Source organism: Dromiciops gliroides, chromosome 2, assembly GCF_019393635.1.
Source record: "Dromiciops gliroides isolate mDroGli1 chromosome 2, mDroGli1.pri, whole genome shotgun sequence".
In the NCBI taxonomy this organism is placed as follows: Eukaryota; Metazoa; Chordata; class Mammalia; order Microbiotheria; family Microbiotheriidae; genus Dromiciops; species Dromiciops gliroides.
In genome coordinates this window covers 33,293,372-33,314,870 of record NC_057862.1, presented here as the reverse complement: position 1 = coordinate 33,314,870, position 21,499 = coordinate 33,293,372, and the positions used below count along the sequence as shown (strand labels likewise).

Sequence of the window (21,499 nt, the reverse complement as noted above, 5' to 3'; positions counted from 1 at the left end):
CTCATTTTATAAATGACAAAACTAAGGTCACACAGCTAATAAATGGCTGAATCCAAACTTGAACCCAGATCTTCTTGCTGTTGTTCGTCCTTCAAGGACCAATGACATCATGAGAGTGTTGCCTTGACTTGCCAAGTTCGAGGCCCTTTACACACCCCCAAACACTGCCTCACAGCAAAGGGTTCAGATGCATTCATTCATAAGCGCTTACTGTATACTAGGTCCTCAGTGAAGTACCAACAGATGAGGCACAAAAACAAATGGGAGCCAGTCCCTGCCCTCAGGGAAAAACAACACATGCAGGGCCAGGACATAGACCACTTCTACCAGACAATAAACGGAGGCATTTATGGCTTCACGTTTAATCTTTTTTTCCCTTATTTGTGCTGGAATATCTTCCTGTGGAAACTTGCCAAGTTTGGAATAAATGTAAAAAGTCAGTACTCTGGAAGCCTGGGAGCATCGTATCTGTCAGAGCTGTCATTATCTCGCTGTCTGGAGCAGAGTCCTGCTCAGGTGGAGCTTCCACTCATCGACCTCTGGGCACTCTGCCAGCTCCCCAACCCGCCAGCCTGCCTAATGGCCTCCAGGCCATCAGCTCATTAAACGCTGCTGCTGCTCTTCTTCTCTTTCTTCCCTTCCTCCCCCAGTCTTCCCCTAGACACTTTCCAGGTTAGAGTCCCTCCTCCTCCCTCCTTGGGCTCTCACTAACGGGATTAGCTTTCAGCTGGGTGGTCTTGGGTGTGGATTGCCATTTCTAGATTCTGGACTGGTGGTCAAGCGCTGCCTCGTGCCTTCCAGTCCAGGAAGGACAGATTTTTCCACCAAAGGGCTGCACTCTATCACAACATTTCAAAAAAGAGCAATAGACAAAAATCTGACTCTGAGAAGGTTTTCTGAGTTGCTGCTCTCACTGGGTTGGGGTGGTCTGAGCTAATTTCTATCCCATCTAGTCCATGGGATGGTTCATCTTCATTACTTCCAGCCCTACTAAGTGACAGCAATTTTACTTTAGCAGAGTGTCACATTCTTCTGCCCATCTGCGTACACTCCTTGTAGCTAGAGGGTAAGGAGGTGAGAATGCGGGGAGAGGCAAGTTCGATGGTGAAAGTTTAGGTTCTTGCTGAGCCTGCGGGTCATTTTCACTACTCAGATGCCCTCTTCAATGTACACTCATCAGTAACGACTGTACTCATTGGCAACAATCCCTGACTCCCCTTGCTTTTAACTCCCAGCTAGAATTGACCTTGAAATCTAAAAAGCACTGACTGACTTGGGAGCTAGAAAGCCTGCCAAGATCTAGCAAGGACTTCACTTTCAGGTCCCATCTGGTGTCCAGATATCGCCTGTCTCTGTGATTCAGCAACTGACCAGAGAAGAAGTAGCCTAGCTCCAAGTGGAGTCAATGTCCCAAGGGATGGACAGCAGCAGCATAAGCACAGATTGCTTCCGTTGGGGGCAGGGGCTTTGTGCACAACTGATTACATTTTTTAATCCAAGTGAAACACTCTGCTCCATGGAATTGGTGCGATGCCAGGTATGATCCAGAGGTGTCAGAACTGAAGGGAGGGAGAGGAAGTAGGAGGAGAAAGGTTACGGGAACAGAGGTCTTCAAAGTAGTATCAAAGGAGAGGCACTGAGGAAAAGACAGGAAAAGGCAACTCATTCCTTTGCAGAGGGAAGGGACTATGGGTGTGGAATACTGCATACAATGTCAGACCCTCTCTAACATAAGAGTCCGGGGTCCTTCCACTACATCATTGCCTTACCATTCTCTGCGCCTGGAGAGGTACAGGGGAGAGAGCATGGGTTTTATAGTCAGAGGACCTTTGGCACTACCTGTGTGACTTTGGGCAAGTCGCTAAAATTCCTTGTGCCTCAACAAAATGAGGAGGTAAATGAAGAGGTCAGACAAGACGGCCTTCCACTTCTAGATCTAGTCTCTTTTGCTTCATCTGTTGAAGTCCCCATCCTTGAAAGTCCAGCTCTCAGGCTACCTCCTTCAAGAAGCATTGCAGATCTTTCCTCGTCCTCCCATCACCATCCCCATGAGTGATATCCTATTTTCTCATGGCCTCATCTGGTTTTCCAGGTGTCTAATACGTCATCCCCCATCCCCCAGGTAGAGCGTAAGTTCCTTGATGGGAGGGATTCTCATTTTTGTCTCTGTACCCTCATCATCCAGCACAGAGAATGCAATTAATAAATGATTGACTATTGATTTTAATGATGGATTCCTGACTTGTCCCTTACTATAGAGTAAGCTCTGTGAGGGCAGGAACCCTGCCTTATCTACACTTTCCATCAGCCCCAACTCCAAGCACAGTATTCCATATACAGCAGGCATACACACTTGTTGAATGAATGGATGGATGGATGGATGGATGGATGAATGAATCAATGAAATTAACCTAAAAGAGCCATGGCCACAAGAGAAGTCATTCCTCAGTCAGCGTCCATACACATTATCTCCTTTTTGCTCCTTGTACCTGACAGTCCATTTCCTGATTCCATGCTATCCCCCATGCCCTCTCCCTTATCACCTCTGCCTCTGGGTTTCCCTGACCTCCTTGAAGATTTAACCTCCTATGGGGACATCTAGGTGGCAAAGTGGAGAAAGCACCTACCCTGGATTCAGGAGGACCTGAGTTCAAATCTGACCTTAGACACTTGACACTTACTAATTGTGTGACCCTGGGCAAGTCACTTAACCCTCACTGCCTTACAAAAACAAAACAAAACACACAAAAAAGATTTAACCGCCTGTAAGATGCCTTTCCTGCTTCACCTCTGCCTACCGCTAGTGCCTGCCCTCTGAGCTTCCCTTCCTCATGCATCTTGTATTTACATGTGGTCTCCCCAGTTCTAATGTGAGCTCCTGGAGGACAGACACCCTGACTCCTAGGAGGCTAGGCCTTTCTTTGTGTCCACTTAGCACAGTGCCTAGTAGACAGTAAGTGCTTAATAAATGCCTGCTGAGAGAATGACTGAATGATGACCGAGGGACTCTTGCCTTCCCCAGCTTGGCTGCAGACCCCTCTCCCAGCACCAAGGTAGGCGGGGTAGGCAGGCCTCACTCACTATGTTCATCAGGGTCAGGACGTAATTCTGGACGTGTTCCTTGCCATGAAAGCGCACCACCGAATCGTCCACAGCAAGCAGCACCTCGATGGTGTAGTCGCCCGGCTTGGCGTGACGCCGCTTCCGCTGGGCCTCTCCCAGTTGCGCCTCCACTGAGCCCAGCAGGTTGGGGAGCCCCCGGGGACCAAAGTCTGGGACTGCAAAAGGGGAAAGGCTGTGGTCAGGACGGCATGGGAGGCGTAAGGACACACATGAACACACACGCTCATGCATGCACACACACACACACACACAAGCATGCATACCCCTCCTACATTCTAGATCTGCCAAGAGTCCATGCCAGGAGCCTTCCTTGGGGCCAAGCAAAGGTAAGGGCTCAGGTCCACTTATTGACCTTAAGGTGCATCCATATCTCTGAGGCAGTGGGAAAACTGCAAGGAGCTCTGGGATAAGAGCCAGGACCCTGAGTTTGAGGCCTGGCTCAGTCACTCATTTCCTCTATGACTTTGGACAACTCATTTCCACACCCTGGGCCTCAGTTTCCCTATTTATAAAATCAAGAGGTTAGACTGGGTGATCTCAAAGGTCTTCTCTGGCCTGCCCTAAGAACGATCCTTCCTGAATCATGAAACTTTATTCCCCTCCACACACTCTGGTTCAGTGAATTGGCCTTGCTGTGCCTCACACGACACATTCTGTTGGGGGGGGGGGACAGTGCTGAGGATGCCATGTAAGCCAGTCACGCTCGCTTTCATCAGCCAAAGCAAAACTTGGCCACAAGGCAATAAGGTTGTCAGCCACAATGCACAGTCTAGAGAGGCTCCCTACAGCCAGCCAAGGAAAGCCCAGAATCCTTAGCCTGGCATTCAAAGCCCCCTAAAATCTAATACCACCCATGTTTCAGCCTTAGCTCATATTACTTCTCACCAAACTCCAAACTAGACTCCTTGTCATGCCCTGGATTCTCCCACCAAAGGGTCTCTGCTCACTTTTTCCCTTAAACCTGGAAGACCCTCCCTTCATTTCCCTTTCCTCCACAAAGCCTTCCCTGATTCCCAAGTCAGAAGCCACCTCCACCTTTGGACCACACTTTACTTTTGCCCCTCTTTAATACATTTGTCAGTCAATCAGCAAACATGTGACAGGTGCAAAGATGGCATCTAAGCTATCAGGTACCACTGAGTACTAGAGGCCAATGTGCTGTGAATGTGCCTCATCCATCTGGATGTTTCCCAGGGATGCAAATCACGGCACATCCATGCCTGACCATCCTTCATGCTCCTCTCCCTGTCTTCTCTTAACTCCACCCAAGGGCATCTACCCAACAAACTGGAGGTCTTTCTGCTTTCTCTTAGCCTCATATGGCCCGCCCACCTTCTCTTTCAATCAGACATTCTTTCGATGACATTTTTGACTCCAGCTCTTCAAAGGTCTCTAGTTGGTATGTGTAGCTGGATGCTCACACCCACCATCCGCCTCTCCCTCTGCCCTCCTGACTGATTCTCATGCTTAAATTGTCAGCGATGGCAGTGTTCCATGACCAGAAGATATGACAGTGGTAGAGTATTGCTAATAAGAAAATAGGTTTCTGTTGACTCGACACACAGTAGGTACTTGATAGCACTTGTTGAATGAATGAATGAATGGATGGATGGATGGATGAATGAATGAATGAATGAATGAATGAATGAATGAATGAATGGACCGTCTACTAAGGCAGAGAGAATTCTGCTTTACAGTGGTGTACTGGACAGAGTTGATGACATCATGGTTTCCCCGAAGGGCTGAAATAAGTAACCTCATTCATTCTGAGCTGGACCACCATTAAGCTATCTTTGGCCAGAGCCAATGTTTCTCCAAGGATTTCTCAGGCGTGGCACATTCCGGCCATAGAGCTGCCTGACCCTGTGAGTGTCCAGGGATGTGGAACACACCCGCCCTGAGCAGTCAGCTGCCTTCCCAGCCTGATGTTCCTCCCGTTGCTGCTGACCAAGGGTCCCCCTCTGGATGCTTGTCATTGCTCTAGCAAAATTCCCTAATCCTCCGGCTGGGAAATACATGTGTCAGGGAGGCCCCCGGGCCTTTCTCTGGTTTTGGCTGCTGCCCCACAAGAAGCCTCTGACTCCAGCAAGACAGAGAGCACCTGCAATCAGGAACTCTGGGGACCTGAGTCAGGAGCTAACTACAATGGACAGCAGCCACATTGTTTTAGGCCCCAAATGGGGAGAGAAATCACAGGATTCTCCCTGCTCTTCATTTCACAGTCAAAAATCCCCTCCAGCTCTGACATCCTGTATTCTAAGGTCTCTCTAGGCAGCTAGTTGGGGGGGGGGGTGGCGATGCTGCAGTCGATAGAGTGGGCCTGGAATCAGGAAGACTCATCTTCCTGAGTTCAAAACCAGCCTCAGACACTTACTATGTGACCCTGGACAAATCACTTCACTCTGTTTGCCTGCAGAAGGAAATGACAAACCACCCCAGTATCTTTGACAAGAAAACCCCAAATAGGGTCACAAAGAGTTAAGCATGACTGAAATGACTAAACACAACAAAATAATCCTATGATTTAGGGTCAAAAGACTGGCCTTCAAATCCCAGATTTGGAGACAGCTAGATGGCATGGTAGATAAAAGCTGGACCTAGAGTCAGGTAGAGTTGAATTAAAATCCAGCCCTCAGACAATAGTTGTATAACTGACATGTTGCTTAACCTCTATTTATCTCAGTTTCCTCATCTGTAGAATGGGCATAATAATTGCTCCCACCTCCCAGGGTTGTTGTGAGGAACAAATGAGAGAATATTTGTAAGGTGCTTAGCACAGTGTCTAGCACATAGTAGGTGCTATATAAATGCCAACCACCACCATCATCAATTTATCAATATCCCTCCTAAAATGTGACACCTAGACTCCAATACAACATTGCAGATGTGGTCCAACCATGGTGGAGGATGGAGAAATTATCAGCTTCCTCACTGTAGACCCTGTGGTTGGTTCCTTCTGTTGTCAGTCCAAAGTCCTCCATTAAGCCCCAGTTCCTGGGTCTCACATCTGTAGGCACTGAATCTTCCTTGCTAGAAATCAGGTGCTTTCCTTCATCAAAGCACCAAGTCTTTAAAGCACATTACTTAGTTGATGATGAGCTCCGACCCCTTGGCCATGGAGCTCAGGGAAATATCCCTATTTATTCAGATGTGGAGGGTCTTTTTCAGACACACGAGGAGTCCCCAGTGAGGATTTGACTCAGCAGAGAACATTAAATATAGCCGGGCCCCAACCTAAATTCCCTTCTGGCACCCCGCCCCTCATCTCTAACTTTGGCCCAAGGTTCACTCCTCTCCCTTCATCAGCATCATCCCGAAAATAACCAAGCCCAAGACATGGGAGTTCAAAAAATTCCTTCCCATTTTTACCTCCCTTCCCTTTTCTTTGTCAGGAGGTAATGCTGTAGGCTGTTGGCCAAGTCTTTGGCATCCCTCAAGCCCATGCCTCCAAGTTCAGAGTAGCATGGAAAGTAGCAGTGGTCAAATGAAGGGGGGGAGGAAAAGATCACCCTGACCCCCAAACCCTAATTTAGCCCAGTGGACCCCTCTTTTCTTTGTCCTCTATTCTGGTGGCCATAACATTGGATGTTTGGTTTCCCATCACTGAAGGTCATAGGGTCATCCAGAGCAGGAACTAGATCTTCAAGGCCCCAATTTTACAGACTGAGGCCCAAGGTCAGTCAGGTAGGGAATAGCAGGATTTGACCTCTAAGCTCAGCACCCTTTCCATGCAGTATTCAAGTACATGCTGGATGACCACTTGTCAGGAATGGTGTTGAAAGATTTCAATTCAATTCAATCCAAAGCATTGGCTGAGCACCTACTGTTTACCAGAAGCTGTACTAAATAAATGCTTTGGATGAAAAACCAAAAAGGAAATAATTCCTCAGTTTCTATCCTCAAAGATCACTTTCGGGAGGGGAGGGGGAAGGCAACATACAATCATCTAATTAAACACGAAATAAATACAAAGCAATTTAGGTCTGTCCACATAAGTCTACTTATGTGTCAGATACTGGGCAGACAAAGAAATACAAGAATAACCCCTGCTGAGGATAGATGGATAACATGAGATAACTCCAGCTCAGAGATTCTGAAATTCTACAGTGACAATATTGTGATGATAATAACAATAGTAGGCATTTTCATAAGCTCAAATTCCAGACATAGGGGAGGACAATGGGGAGAGTGACGGGATTGGAGTCAAGAGACCTGCATTCCAATTCCACGCCTGGGTACTTATCAACTTTGTGGCCATGAGCAAATCATTTAATTTCCCTGAGCCTCAGTTTCCTCTTCTGTAAAACTGACATAATAGTTCAATGATATCCACCTCACAGGGTGGTTGTGAGGATAAACTATAATGTAAGACAGAAAATATAACACAAATGTCAGTTATTATTATTATTATTATTATTTTCACACAACATTTTCAGTTTAGAAAATGATTCATATACATTATCTTATCTGGGTTAACTCCTGCCCCTGACACCAGCTTTGTGACCCTGGGCAAGCAACTTGACGGTTTTGTGACTCCATTTCCCCATCTGTTAAATGAGAGGATTGGAGTGGATGATTTCTAAGGTTCCTTTCAGCTCTAAATCCATGGTCCTATGATCCTTATAACTACCCTGGGTTACTGTAGGTATTCTAATGCCCATTTCACAGATGAGGAAATCAAAGCACAAAGAAGTGTGAATTGTTCGAGGTCGCAGGAGTAGTAAGTGTTAAAGCTCAGACTCCAACCCAGGTCTTCTGACTCTTTCTACTGGGCCACATCACCAGGATCTCAGCTTCCCTCTGCCTGAAGCAGATGATGGTTTGTCTTTTTAGACCAGAATGAGACTTAAACTGGTTTAGCCCCAGGAGGCAAACCACCAAGTCCCCTGTTTGGCTCTAAGCCTGCACGCCAACCTTCTGGAAAAATTTCAAAGTGAGCCACCCTGCCATCCCAAAGAGACAAGACCAGTCCGTGCAGGCTCCCCCTTCACCCACCAACTGGAAGGCCTTCCCCACAGTCTCCGAACTTTTCCCTCTTTTATTAGCAGCTCTTAAAGAGCAGCTGGTGTCTTGTGAAAAGCCTTCTATTTTGAGACAGCTGAGCCTTGGGGTTTCCATGAGTTTCCCAATCCCATCCTCAGCCACTCCCAAGCTACTGGTTTCAAGAAAGAGCATGCCTGTTCTAGAAGGCTACCAGCTCCCTATATAAATAAATCTTCACACCTTCTTCTGGCCCAAAGGCACCTCCTGGCCAGGTACAGTCAGGGGTGAGCATTTGGCCAACAGCCTCAGAGCAGGATCAAATCTAACTGACAGGACCAGTGAAATGGACAGCTCCCCAAGGGATCCCTTGAAGGATCTGTGAACTTGTTTAGCGGCATGACCAACTCTCACCTGCCAGGACTAAAGGGATCAAGGGACTGCAGAAGGAAGATGAGGAGAGGACCAAAGAACAAGAGTCCCTGAGGCAAATGGTGATGGGAAGGGGCAGCACATTCCCCAAAAACATGGAGCAGAACTAGATGAGAAGCAGGGCTTAACACAGGGCCTGGCACACAGTAAGCACTTAATAAATGCTTGGTGACTGACAAAACATTTATTGATGGATGATGGTAAGAAGGCTGGTCTAGAGTGGCAGCATGGAGGAGTAGAGAGCATACTAGACCTGAGTTCAAATCTTGCCTCTGATGCTTACTTGCTAAGGGATCATGAACAGGTCCCTAAATATTTCTGACCCTCGGTGCATTTCTGAAAAAAATGGAGCTATAGTTATTATAATATTTGTATCCTTGAGCCCTGAGCACATCACTCCACAGGGTCTCAGTTCGCTTTTCTGTTGAGTGAGAATAATACCACCGGCACCACCAACCTCCAGAGCTCTCATACAGATCAGACGAGCTGATTTCTATGAACCACTTTGGTGGTTCATGGAGCACAGCTGTGCCTAGAGCACAAGGGTCTGTTATTGCCACTGTCTCCCCTTGGGCTCTTCTCCCTGGCTCCTACCTTCATTGTGGAGGTCTCCTTCCTCCTGCCTGATGGCTGCCCGGTGGTAGACGATATGTGTCCTCCCGGTCTCCTCCTTCAACTGCTGACCCCTCTCCAGAGGTTCGATAAAGTACTCACTGCTGTCAGTACGGATTAGGCCGGCCTGAACACCATGGGGGAAAATCAGTGAGAGGAGAGAAAAAAATGAACATGTAAGTATGAAGCCTCAGCACATACACACACACACACACACACACACACACACACACACACATACACCTACACCTGTTATGTGGAACATAGACACATACAGGCATAGAGTAGCACCCCGGAAGCACAGTATTAGGATTAGAAATAGGACCCCTCCAACCAAGCCCTAGAAATGGGGCATTTACATGATGACACAGTCGAAGGGTTCCTTCGAGTCTTTTAAAACAACAACAGATGTTAAAGAAATAATCTTGGAGACAAAAGAGCAGGCATACCATAAGAAAGCCTCAGTAAGGGAACTAATAATGATCATTAGAAAAGGTAGTAAAAGGTCAGTCGGTTACTTGGAGGGTGTCCCACAGTCTTAGTGTAGTGCCAAGCTTTAGAAGAAAAAAGCTGTTTTAGATAGCTTTAAACTGCACAGAGATTTTTGGGACACCCTGTCTACAGTTTGACATGACTGGTATTGTCATGGGATGGGATGGGGCAATATGGCCACACATTGACTTAGAAAACCGCGGGTTAATACTAAATATGTTGTGCTGTATTTTGATTTATTTTTGTTAAACATTTCCCAAGGACAAATGTCCCGGTTGAGGCCTCCCTCACTGGGGTTGGCAGGCTCTCCTTTGAGGAAGGCAGCGAGTTGGACACCTCTAGCTAGAGAGCATGGTGAGTCAGTCTTGGAATCAAGAAGAATGAAAATAGCTAACATGCAAACAGCCCTTTGAGGAAAGTGTGCTACCTCATGAAGTAGGAACTAGGAAGAGGGAGCTTTAAGACTCTCTCTCGCACATATGGACTGTTTGATCTTGACCAATCTCACATGTTCCCAGGGTCCTATGGAAGATTATAGATCACAGTATAGCTTCTAAGCTGCCTTGATAAAGAGAGTTAGTTTCCTTACCCAGAGTTCCCGGCACTAATAAATCACAGGTCCAGTCAATAACAACAACAATAACGTGGGGCAGCAGAGCAGGAGCATGGAGAGCCCTGGACTTAGGACTGGAGATCTGGATCGATCATTTACCGCTGTGGGAGTCTGGGTAATTGATTTAACCTGAGCCTGAGGTGTGTGTGTGGGAGGGGGTGATGGGAAGATGGTGATAGTCGCTGCATTCCCTTTATAAAGCAGTGTGAACTAGGTGCCACAGTGGATAAAGCACCAGCCCTGGATTCAGAAGGACCTGAGTTCAAATCTGGCCTCAGATACTTGACACTCACTGTGTGACCCTGGGCAAGTCACTTAACCTTCATTGCCCCGGAAAAAAAAAAAAGAAAAGAAAAAAAAGTCACCAATTCAGAAAATAATATCAGAAGAAATGTTCCAACTGTGTTTCAGCATAGATAACTGGCTTTTAAAAGCTCTGGCATTTCCTCTCAAGAGTAATTCTATGTAAGCAAAACTTTTCAAGGTGGGGCAGGGTGTGCCAAATGCGTATGTGTATATATACATATGTTAATATATTACATATACATATACATGCATACACACATATAAATGATCTTTCTGAGTCTTCCCATCCTATGATTTCATGAACTCCAAAATTAGTTTCCAAACCCTACTTCGATGCAGGGCACCAAAATCAAATCTGTAAAAAACAGACCTAACCTAACATTTTGGGAAGAAACAATCGCAGTCTGTGACAAAATAAATACTGGTCAGTCTGGACAAATACCAACTAGTTGGCAACTGTAATTGTTCCTTTGTATCACACTCAACCCTGTGTGTAACGTGCAGAGCAGTAAACTATGCCCCACCCCCACTCCCAGAGCCTAGACAAGGCAAGCATTATACCCCGGGAAATTAAAGTCAATTACTGGGTTAGTCACCAGAAAAAAAGGGAAAGAATACTTCACATTTATGTAGTATTTTAAGGCTTGCAAAGTACTTTATAAACATTATCTCATTTGATCCTCACAAGAACACAATGAAGTAGATGCTATTATTAACCCCTTTTTACAGAAGTTGAGTGAATTGACCTGTGTCACATAACTGAAAAGTGTCTGATGCTAATCCACTGTTGGTGGAGTTGTGAACGGATCTATTCTGGAAAGCAATTTGGAATGATGCCCAAAAGGGTATAGAACTGTGTATATTCTTTGATCCAGCAATACTACTGCTAGGTTTATATCCCAGGGATATTCCCAAAAAGAGAAAAAGACCTATTTGTACAAAAATATTTATAGCAAGACTTTTTGTGGTGGCTAAGAATTGGAAATCAAAGGAATGTCCATCAATTGGGGAATTGATAAACAAGCTGTGGCACATGACTGTGATGGAATATGATTTTGCTATAAGAAATGACAAACAGGACAATTTCAGAAAGGTCTGTAAAGACTTATATGAACTGATATTATAGTGAAGTGAGCAGAACCAGTTAAACAATGACAATAATATTGTTTGATGAAGAACTGTGAAAAACTTAAACAATTCTCAGCAAAACAATGATCAAAGACAATCCCAAAGGACTAAGGATGAAGCACACTATCCACCTCCAAAGAAAGAACTGACATTGATGGAACACAGACTGAAGCATGCTGTTTTTCACTTTCTTTCATTTTATCCTTTATTCATTTTCTTATACAAAATGACCAATATAGCGATGTTTTACATAATTGCACATGTATAACCTCTATCTGATTGCTTACCACCTTAGGGAAGGGAGAGGAGAGGGAGGGAAGGAGGGACAAAATGTAGAACTCAAAACTTTAAATAAAAATTCTTATTAGCATTATTATTTTAAAAATAAAAAAAAATAAAGAGTAGACACTCAATAAATGTTTTTAAAAAGTGTCAATCAGAATTTGAACCCAGATCTTCCTGGAGTCAAGTCCAGTACTGTACCCAGCATGGCACCAACCTGCCTTTTCCAGAGCACACCGAGGTTGATTAATTGATCCATAAGCATGTATTAAGTCTCTACTGTGTGCATTAGGTACTGGAATTAGAAATATAATGGATGAAACTTTTCTGTCTCACAAGGAGTTCACATTCTAACTGAGGACAGATCCGATGGAAGTGAGGAGCTGAGGAAGATTCCAGAGGGTCAGTCAAAACCAGGAAGACCATGGTGTCCCTGCCTCCAGCCTCTCCAAAACTTTGACCTCAGCCAGAGCTGAGGTCAAGCTAGCCACCTGAGCTCCTCCTCACTATAAGTGTCCCCAGATAAATGGGAGCCAGGTGGAGAGATCAGGGAAAGAACCCCTTCTATACTGAAATCAAGAGATTTAGAGCTGGGAGGGACCTTACCAACATCTCGATGAGAGATTCTGAACCTAGAGATCAGAAATGTGTTTCTTTTAATTATTTTGATAACTGCATTTTAATGCAGTTGGTTTCCCTTATGATCCTAGGCATTTAATTTTATGCATTTAAAAAATATGATTCTGAGGAGTCCAATTTCCTTGTTTTACAGACAAGGAAACTGAGGCAGGTAGGAGTTAAGGGACTTGCCCAGAGTCATACAGCTAGTGTTTGTGAGGCAGGATTTGAAACCAGGTCTTCTTGAAGCCAAGTCTATCTCCTCATGCCCTACACCAGTAGGAGGAATACAGAAAACAAAAGAATTCTCCTCCCCAGGGGCCTTCAGACAGAGGCACCAGGACTACCCAGAGCAGAGAGAGCCAGCGGGCATAGAATTTCAAACTCAGAGAATGGCAGGGCTGGAAAAACTGGAAAGGATCTCCAAAAGGAAAATTCAGAATTCTGGGGGTAGATGGGCCAGCAGAACAGGGAATGCCAAGCCTGGAATGGATATCTGAACAAGACTGTCCCAGCTGGAAAAGGGCCTTAGAACATAGAACATCCCACCCAGAAAGGATGTTGGAACATGGATGGCCAGAGCAGGCAAGGATTCTTTATCAATCCAGCCAATCTGTTCATTTTATAGCCAAGGAAATGGAGGCTGAGAACGGTTAAGAGACTTGACCAAGGTCATGTAACTATGTTGTTTCCTCTACTCCCCACAATGTCCCATCTTGGCCCCAGCCACAGGCTCCCTATGAGAGCAGACTCTGGCCCAAATATGTCCCAGAAGCATCATCACAAGACTGGCCAGCTGTTCTCCAGACGGGCACGGAGCTCCTAGAAAACCCAGTAAGAAAAAGACTCTCTTGCTTACACAAAAAGGAGAAAAGAACCAGCTTCGTGGAGCTTCAGGGTCTGGGACAGAGAGGGAGTCACACACTGAAAGTGTTTCAAAATAGGCATTTTACAAGGGAGGAAACTGAGGCAGACAGAAGTTAAGTGGCTTGCCTAGGGTCACATGACTAGTGTCTAAGACTGGATTTGTATTCAAGTCTTCCCAAGTCTAAGGCTTTATATATTTATATATTTATATGTTCGTATTTATATTTTTATATGGGGCCATCAGCTAGCTGCTTCTGAATGGGAGCATGATTATTTCCATTTTACAGATGAGGAAACCAAAGTCTGTAGCATCGAAAAGGCTTTTGCTCACAGGTATGCAGGACAGAGGTGGTAGAGCTGAATTAGAACTCAATCCTCTTCCTGAGATTGCAGGATGGAATTCCAATGGATTCCAGAGCCAAGGTTCTTCCCACTCCACCCCATTGCCTCTTGACTCTGCTTCTTCCCACTGCTCTCCAAGGTGTCCCTTCCACTGTGGAAAGTCTACAAGTGTGTGGGTCTCACAGGTCTCATGCTTCCCAGGGCCTCTGATGAGTCCAATATGGCAGGCGGACACGCTTTTCCAGAGGACCCTGGAGACACGGGGGTGGAGAGCAAGACCCAGAGATGACCCCGCAGGGTTGTCCCTCCAGCTCCCGCCGGAGCCCTTTTGTCTCTGACTCCGTGACTAACTCGGTGGAAGTGACTTCATTGGCAAGCCAGCCCACCCACCTCGGAAACCTCCCAGCTGTGAGCCACTTTCTCACCCTGGACTCCCTGAAGCATCCATGCAGCAAACCCTTGGGGCTGGGGACGACCTAGGAGACCATGGAGCCCAGCCTCCTCCTTTACCAGCTGGGAAGACTCAGGGGCCGGAGAGGGGGACCGATTTTCCCAGGGTTACATAGCCAGTTAGTGAGTTAGTGGCAAAGCTGACATAAGAATCCAGGCTACAGACCATGCAATATCATTTCCAGTCCTGGCATCCGAGGTTCCCCCAGAGACGGTCATCCTGCTCTGTACTCAAATGTCATTTTAACAAGAGCTAGCTGAGTTGAACTGAAAAAGGCAAGCCAGAAGGAGACTTAGAACTTTGAACACAGAACATAAAACATCAGAGATGGAAGGGACTGAAGAACGTAGGAGTATAGAATGGCAGGGTTGGAAGAGGTCTTAGAAAATTGAGCAAAACATCATAGATGGAAAGGACCTTGGAACAGAACTGCAGAGCTAGGAGTAGACTTATAACTCAGAATGGAAAATGCTGGAGCTGGAGAGGACCTTAGAACAGAAAATATAGAACGTCAGAACTGAAAGGGGCCTTAGAACTGAGAGCATAGAATGCTGGGACAGGAAGAGATCATGGAATATGGAACATGGGATTTCAGAGTTGGAATGGGTCTTAGAACTTGGAATGGAAGAGCTGGAAGGGACTTCGGGACTAGGAATAGAACATGTCAGGGCTGGAAGTATAGAATTTTGGATTTGGAAAGCACCTTAGAACACAGAATGTCAGAGCTAGAAGGAATCTTCAAACTTAGAATGCAGAATGTCATCGGTAGAAGAGGGCACAGAACATAGAACATGGGATGGCAGAACTGAAAGGAGCCTTAGAACTTAGAACAAAAAGATCTCCCACCTGGAAAGGACCTTACAGGCCATCTTGTTCAACCTCTTTATTTTAAAGATAAGGAAACTGAGGCCCAGAGAGAGGGTGTAACATTTCCTATATCCTATTCTTGAAACCAAATAAGTGCTGGGTTTTTTGACTTCTCATCTTAGAAAGGTGGACCATGCTCAGAGAAAGGCAGCCAGCATGCTGAGGGCTCCAGAGACTGTGCCAAATGGCCTGTCGAAGAAACTAGGAATGGTTTAAAGCCAAGAAGAGAAGGGGATGAGGAGAGGAGGGAAAGGACATCACTTTCTTTAAGCATTTGCAGGGCTCTCCTCTTAATTGAAGAAGTAGAAGGAGGAGGAGGAAGAGGAGGAAGAATTTGGGGTAGCTAGTTGGTGCAGTGGATAGAGTGCCAGGCCTGGAGTCAGGAAGACCTGAGTTCAAGTGCAGTCTCAGACATTTAGTAGCTGTGTGACCCTGGGCAAATCACTTCACCCTGTTTGCCTCCATTTCCTCATCTGTAAAATGGGCTGGAGAAGGAAATGGCCAACCCCTCCGGTGTCTCTACCAAGAAAACCACCAAATGGGTCACAGACTGAAAAACAACAGCAACAAAATAACAACAGTGGCTAATACTTACATATGCTACATTCCGGGCACTGTTGTAAATGCTTTACAATTATTATCTCATCTGACCAATTGGATTGAACAATGAAGAAGCGAGAACACTGGAGAAAGAACTAGACTTGCTCCACTTGGAGCCATTGGGCAGAACTGGGAGCAATCAATGGGTGGAAGTTATAGAGAGGCAGATTTCAGCCTGATGGAAAGGGAAAACTTCCCAACAATCAGAGCCATCCCAAAGTCGAAATGGGCTGCCTTGGGAGGTAGTGAGCTGCCCTTCACGGGAGGTCTTCAAAGACAAGTAGGGTGACCATTTGTTGCTGATGCTGGACATGGATCAAATAGGAATGGGTTGGACCAGCAGACTTCCAAGCTCCTTCTAACTTGGCCTTCTTGGTTTCTGGGATTCTAAATTGCTGGGTTGGGATGAGACTCCAGATCTGGCTCCTGGGTCAGGACTCCTTCCACTAGCACAAGAGCTGGAGCTGAAATGAACCTCAGAGAACATCTGGTCCAAAGCCTCCCTGGGAAAACAGAGACCACAGAAAGGAGGCAACTTGCCCAAGGTCACATGGAGATTAGGCAGCTGAGGCAGGATTCAAACCCAGGTCCCCTGACTCCAGTCCAGTGCTCTTGCCACCTACCCATGCCGCCTCTTTTCTGTGATCCAAATACTGTTCTGACGGAGAGGAGAAGGGGGAGAGAAAGGTAATGATGGATGACGAGAGCAAAGACAAGTCCCTCATTGTTGCGCTCGATGTTGTAAGTTCTTGGATTTCCTCCTTAAGCCTCTGTTGTTAAGTCCTAACTTGGAAAACTTACAAAGGAAAATCCAAGGACATGGTGGGAGCTGTTCATGACAGGAGGTGGCAGGCAGGCCCCCACAGAAGCAGCCATCAGCATGGCTCAATCGGGTGAAAGCCAGGGATTCTGGAATGGAATGAGTCAAACCTCACGTAGGTGGCCAGAGGTCACTGGAGCTGCAGGGGCTTGTCAGATCTGCCAGGGCACCAATCCAAGCCCCAAGAGAGCCCACGGCCCCTTATACCCCTTATACCCCTTATATGGGGGTTGCGGGGGAGAAAGGGAAGACAAGGCTGCTGACCCGTTTTTCCAGGACCAACACAGAATCACTGAATCTCAGGTACTGGAGGAGGATGGTGAGTGAAATTCAGATGCCTGACCCAGAACCCCCAATGCCAGGAGCATTCCAAGGAGACATCTCTGGAACCCTAGGTGTCATGCAAAGGCTGATTCCCCCCACCCAAAAAAAGATAATAGTAATGACAATCACTCCCATTTAAGATAGCTGTGAGTGGTGGGAAGTGCTGGATTTGGAACCTGAGGTCTTGGATTCAAATCCTGATCTACCACTTATTAGCTGTGGTCAAATACTTCACTTCTTACTTCCTCATCTGAAAATGAAGGAGGGGTCAGCTAGGCGGCACAGTGGATAAAGCAGCGGCCCTGCATTCAGGAGGGCCTGATTTCAAATCTTGCCTCAGACACTTGACACTTACTAGCTGTGTGACCCTGGGCAAGTCACTTAGCCCTCATTGCCCCTACCCCAAAAAGAAGAAGGGGCTGGACTAGATGGCCTCTGAGATCCTTTCCAGCTCTAAAGGATGATCCTCTTTCTTCTATAACCCCTTAAGGTTTATAAATCATATTCCTCACAACAACCCTGTGAGATAGGTAAGGCAAGGATTGTGTCTTTTATTTTTTAAGAGGCAAACTAAAAGACTGGGAAAGCATCCTATAACACAGACCACTGGTATTTTTGGCTATAAAAGTTCCTTGATTTTTTTTTCTGTCGAACTCCAGTGCTCAACAACTTTCAACGGCTCCCAATTGCCTGCCAGGTCAAGTTCAAACTTCTTTGCCTGGAAAGGGTAACTAGGTTGTCTATATCCTTTGACCCAGAGATCCCACTATGGATCATAGATCCCAAGGAGATCAAAAACAGGAAGGTCCCACACTCCACAAAACATTCACAGCAGGATTTTTTGTGGTAGAAAAGAATTGGAAACAAGGCAGGCATCCATTGGCTGAGCAGCAGATAAACAAAGTTTAGTAAATAAATATGATGGATTATTACTGTGCCATTAAGGAATGATGACTACACTGAATTCAGGGAAGTCAAGGAAAAACTTAGCTGTATTCATACATGATAACAAAAGCAGAATCAGGACAATAAGCTATACAATGAGTACAAAGTTATAAATGAAAAGACACAAAAAGCCCTGTGAAACTTGTAAAATTAGAATGAGCAAGCTCGGCTCCAAAGAGGAGATGAGGGACTGTGGGTAGGAAATATTATAAACACAGTGAGATTGATCTGATAAGCGGATTGCTTTGTTTTATCTTTTGTTTTTATTTTTGTTACAAGGGATAACCCAATGAGGAGAGAAGTGAGGAGGGATATATTTGGAAACTACAGTGATGCCCAAATAAAAGTTATAAATAGGAATTAGATTTTTTTAAAAGAAAGTGAAAAGTGGAAGAAAAGTCCCATCCCTCTTCTCTAGGACAGTCTTTCACATAGTATGGAGGTGACCTGAGTTTTCCAAGGCTGTGCCAACTGACTATAGCATGAGGGTGGGTTAAAGGGCAGCTCTGATGACAGGCTGGTGCATCTCAAGCCTTTAGATGGCGTTTTAAAGTTTTACAGGATTTTATAGACATCGCCTCCTTTGATCCTCACAACAAACCTGGCAGGTAAGTGCTATTATTATCCCATTTTCCAGTTGGGGAAACTGAGGCAGGTAGAGGTTAAGTGACTTGCTCAGGGTCACACAACGACCAAGTGTCTGAGGCAGTGTTTGAACTTCTTGACTCTAGGCTCAGAGCTCTATCCACTGAGCTACCCAGCCTCCTTAAGGATTCATCCCCCTCAAGAGTCAGCAGCACATCAAAGAAAGAAACCCCGACTTGGATTTGGTAGATCGGGAGCTGCGTGACCCTGGTTAAGTCTCATTGCTTTTAAATAGAAATGGGATCCCCAGAGACCCATAGTGACTTGGAACACCACAAATTAACATCACTGCCCATTAGCATTTGATTATATATTGATTTTAAATATTTATTTGTTTTATTACATAATTTGGTTTCCTGTATTTCTATTTATTTTGGTAAATATTCCCTGGTGACATCTGACTCTCGTCTGGGCCTCAAGGAGCCGGCCCAAAGGGTGTTTGTCACCTCTGCTCTAAAACACCCTCTAAGAATATAGAGGCAGAGAAGGTTACAGAGCCGTCCTTATCCCCATCTTAAGGCACACACTGCCTACCTTATGGCATTGTTGCAATGATCGGATCAAATGAGACCAAGCTCTGGCTGGAGACATCTTGGCTAATATTAGTAATATTGTTGCAAGGAAAACACTATAGAAAGAGGAGCTGTTGTTATCATTTTTTCCTGCCCCTCCCCCATTCCCAATAGAGAAATTTAAGAATGAGATCCTTTCCTCAAAGCCCAGAGTCATGTCAGCAGCCCAAACGCCAGCAATAATTAGGCCTTGTCTGCCCAAAGTATCTCAGGCTCTTTGGAATTTTGCTTTCTCTCAGGGGCTCCCCAGTGCCTGCAGAAAACCCTAAGCCTTGTGCCCAGCCTGGACACAAAGACTAGACCTTGCCTCTCCTGGGGCAGCCCCAAGATTTTGTTTGTGCCGGCTGTGGGCCTTAATTCTCTGGAACCTTTTCTCCGTTGTAATGGTCCCAGGCTGTGGGGCTCAGGGCCAAGCCCACTGGCTGGCACAGAATCCTAGCAATCACTGCCCGCCTCAGGACAAGGAGACAGGAAGTAGCAGTGGGATGCCAAGAGTCTGCATCAGCTGCCAGGCCCTTCATCTGAGCTGGAGTCCTACTACCCAGGCACTGAGGCCTCCACCCAAGGCTGGTGACTACTGTGGCAAAGGTAGAAGGACCCTGAGCCCGGAGGCAGTGTGGACCCCAGCCTTGACTCCAGTCGCCTGGCTGGGTGTCCTTGAGCAAGCTGCCTCATCTCTCTGAGCCTCAGCTCTCTCCTAGGTAAAAGGCAGGCAATATTCCTCGTTGTAGATAGGAGTGCAGATTACAACCCATCTACAACTTAGTCAGAGAAGCTACTCAAGAGTTGCTGTGGCAAAAACAACAACAAACAAAATCTCATCACTCCCTCTATGGCTAATATAGCAATGGGCCTCAGAAGAGTTGTCTGGGCCAATGATCATACAGCAGGCACACCATCTATCATTGGGCTCCACACCTGAACATGTTTAGCCTGACAGAATCTGTCTGAGCCTTTGCTCCATTGGCACCGCCTTTGAGATGCCAAGGCCACCTGGAGCCCAAAGCAGGACTTGAGTGGGTGTCAATGTGAGCTTAAGGGAAAGGATGAAAGGAGAGGGGCAAAGTAAACAGAAATGTTGGGGAAGGGGGAGAAGTGAAGGCAAAGGAAAAGCAATGGAAGAAGGGGAGAGGAAGAGGAGGGGACATGGAAGAGGAGAAGAAAGGGGAGAGAGAAAAGGTTTTTAGGTTGGAAGAAAGCCATCCGCAATGGCGTCTGATAGCATCAGGTGCCGCCTCTTTCTGGGTTAGGGCACTTTTCCCTTAAAGAGATAGCTGCGGGGGCAGCTAGGTGGTACAGTGGATAGAGCACCGGCCCTGGATTCAGGAGGACCTGAGTTCAAATCTGACCTTGACACTTACTAGCTGTGTGACCTTGGGCAAGTCACTTAACACCAATTGCCTCACTTTAAAAAAAGAGAGAGAGATAGCTGCGACATAGAAAGAGCCCAGGACCCAGATTCAGAGGATCTGGGTTCAAATCTTGGCTCTGTCACTTACTACCAGAGTGACCTTGGGCAAGCCTCCTCCTCCTCCTCCTCCTCCTCCTCCTCCCCTTCCTCTTCATCACCACAGTAATAATAACAACTCCTCCTATTTACATGGGGGCAGCTAGGTGGCGAAGCAAATACGATGCCTGGTCTGTTGTCAGGAAGACCTGAGTTCAAATCTGACCTCAGTGTGACCCTGAGAAAGTCACCTCACCCTGTCTGGCTCAGTTTTCTCATCTGTAGAATGAGCTGAAGAAGGAAATAGGAAGCCACTCTAGTATCTCTGCCAAGAAAACCCCAAATGGGGTCACAGAGTCAGACACGACTGAAAGGGCTCAATAGCAACATTTATATGGTGCTTAGGGGCTTTTACACACATTGTCGGATTGGTCCTCAAAAGAGGCTAAGGGAGAGAATGTAAAAATAATTATCCCAACATTTTACAGTTAAGGAAACTGAGGCATAGAGCAGTTAATCAAATCCAACAAGATCGGGTTTTGTAAGGATGCACGGGCTGTCTTGCATTCAAACTGGAAAAGCAATCTCACACATACAAACTGAGGGAAGTATAGCTTGCTCACAGATGGGCTGGAAGAGATCAGTGGTGTAATGTGAGGACCAAGGAAGCTAAGACAAGTTCTGGCTGCACTGGGGGGTCAGGATTCCGCTGCCCGGGGCCCTGGGCAACTGCCCAGAAGAGTGTGTCCATTGTGAATATCACATTTTGGAAAGAATGCCCAGGAGCAGCAGCAGCAAATTCCAAGGAGGGAAAGGAGGATGCTGAAGGGTCTCCAGAGCACATCCTGTGAGGATCAGTTCCTGATGAAGCATTTATTAAATGCCTCTGAGGGTCAGGTATCGCGCTAAGCACCAGGGAAATGAAGAAAAAACAAACATGGTCCCTGCTTCCTAGTAGCTCATGATCTGATGGAAGAAAGGATGTTTAACCTGGGGGAACCTGAGAGCAGTCTTCAGGACCCCAGATTATAAG

At 46.2% G+C, this 21,499-nt stretch overlaps 1 protein-coding gene across 1 annotated transcript in view; it reads right to left on the bottom strand.

Annotated features, from left to right (window-relative positions):
- Positions 1-21,499, bottom strand: part of ADAMTS14 (ADAM metallopeptidase with thrombospondin type 1 motif 14) — a 122,896-nt gene that overhangs the window by 68,934 nt on the left and 32,463 nt on the right. Inside the window, exons 3-4 of the mRNA XM_043990175.1 lie at positions 9,130-9,274; positions 3,082-3,278 (exon numbers count right to left, since the gene is read on the bottom strand). Coding sequence (XP_043846110.1) covers positions 3,082-3,278; positions 9,130-9,274 — 342 coding nt within the window. The remainder of the gene's footprint in view (positions 1-3,081; positions 3,279-9,129; positions 9,275-21,499) is intronic.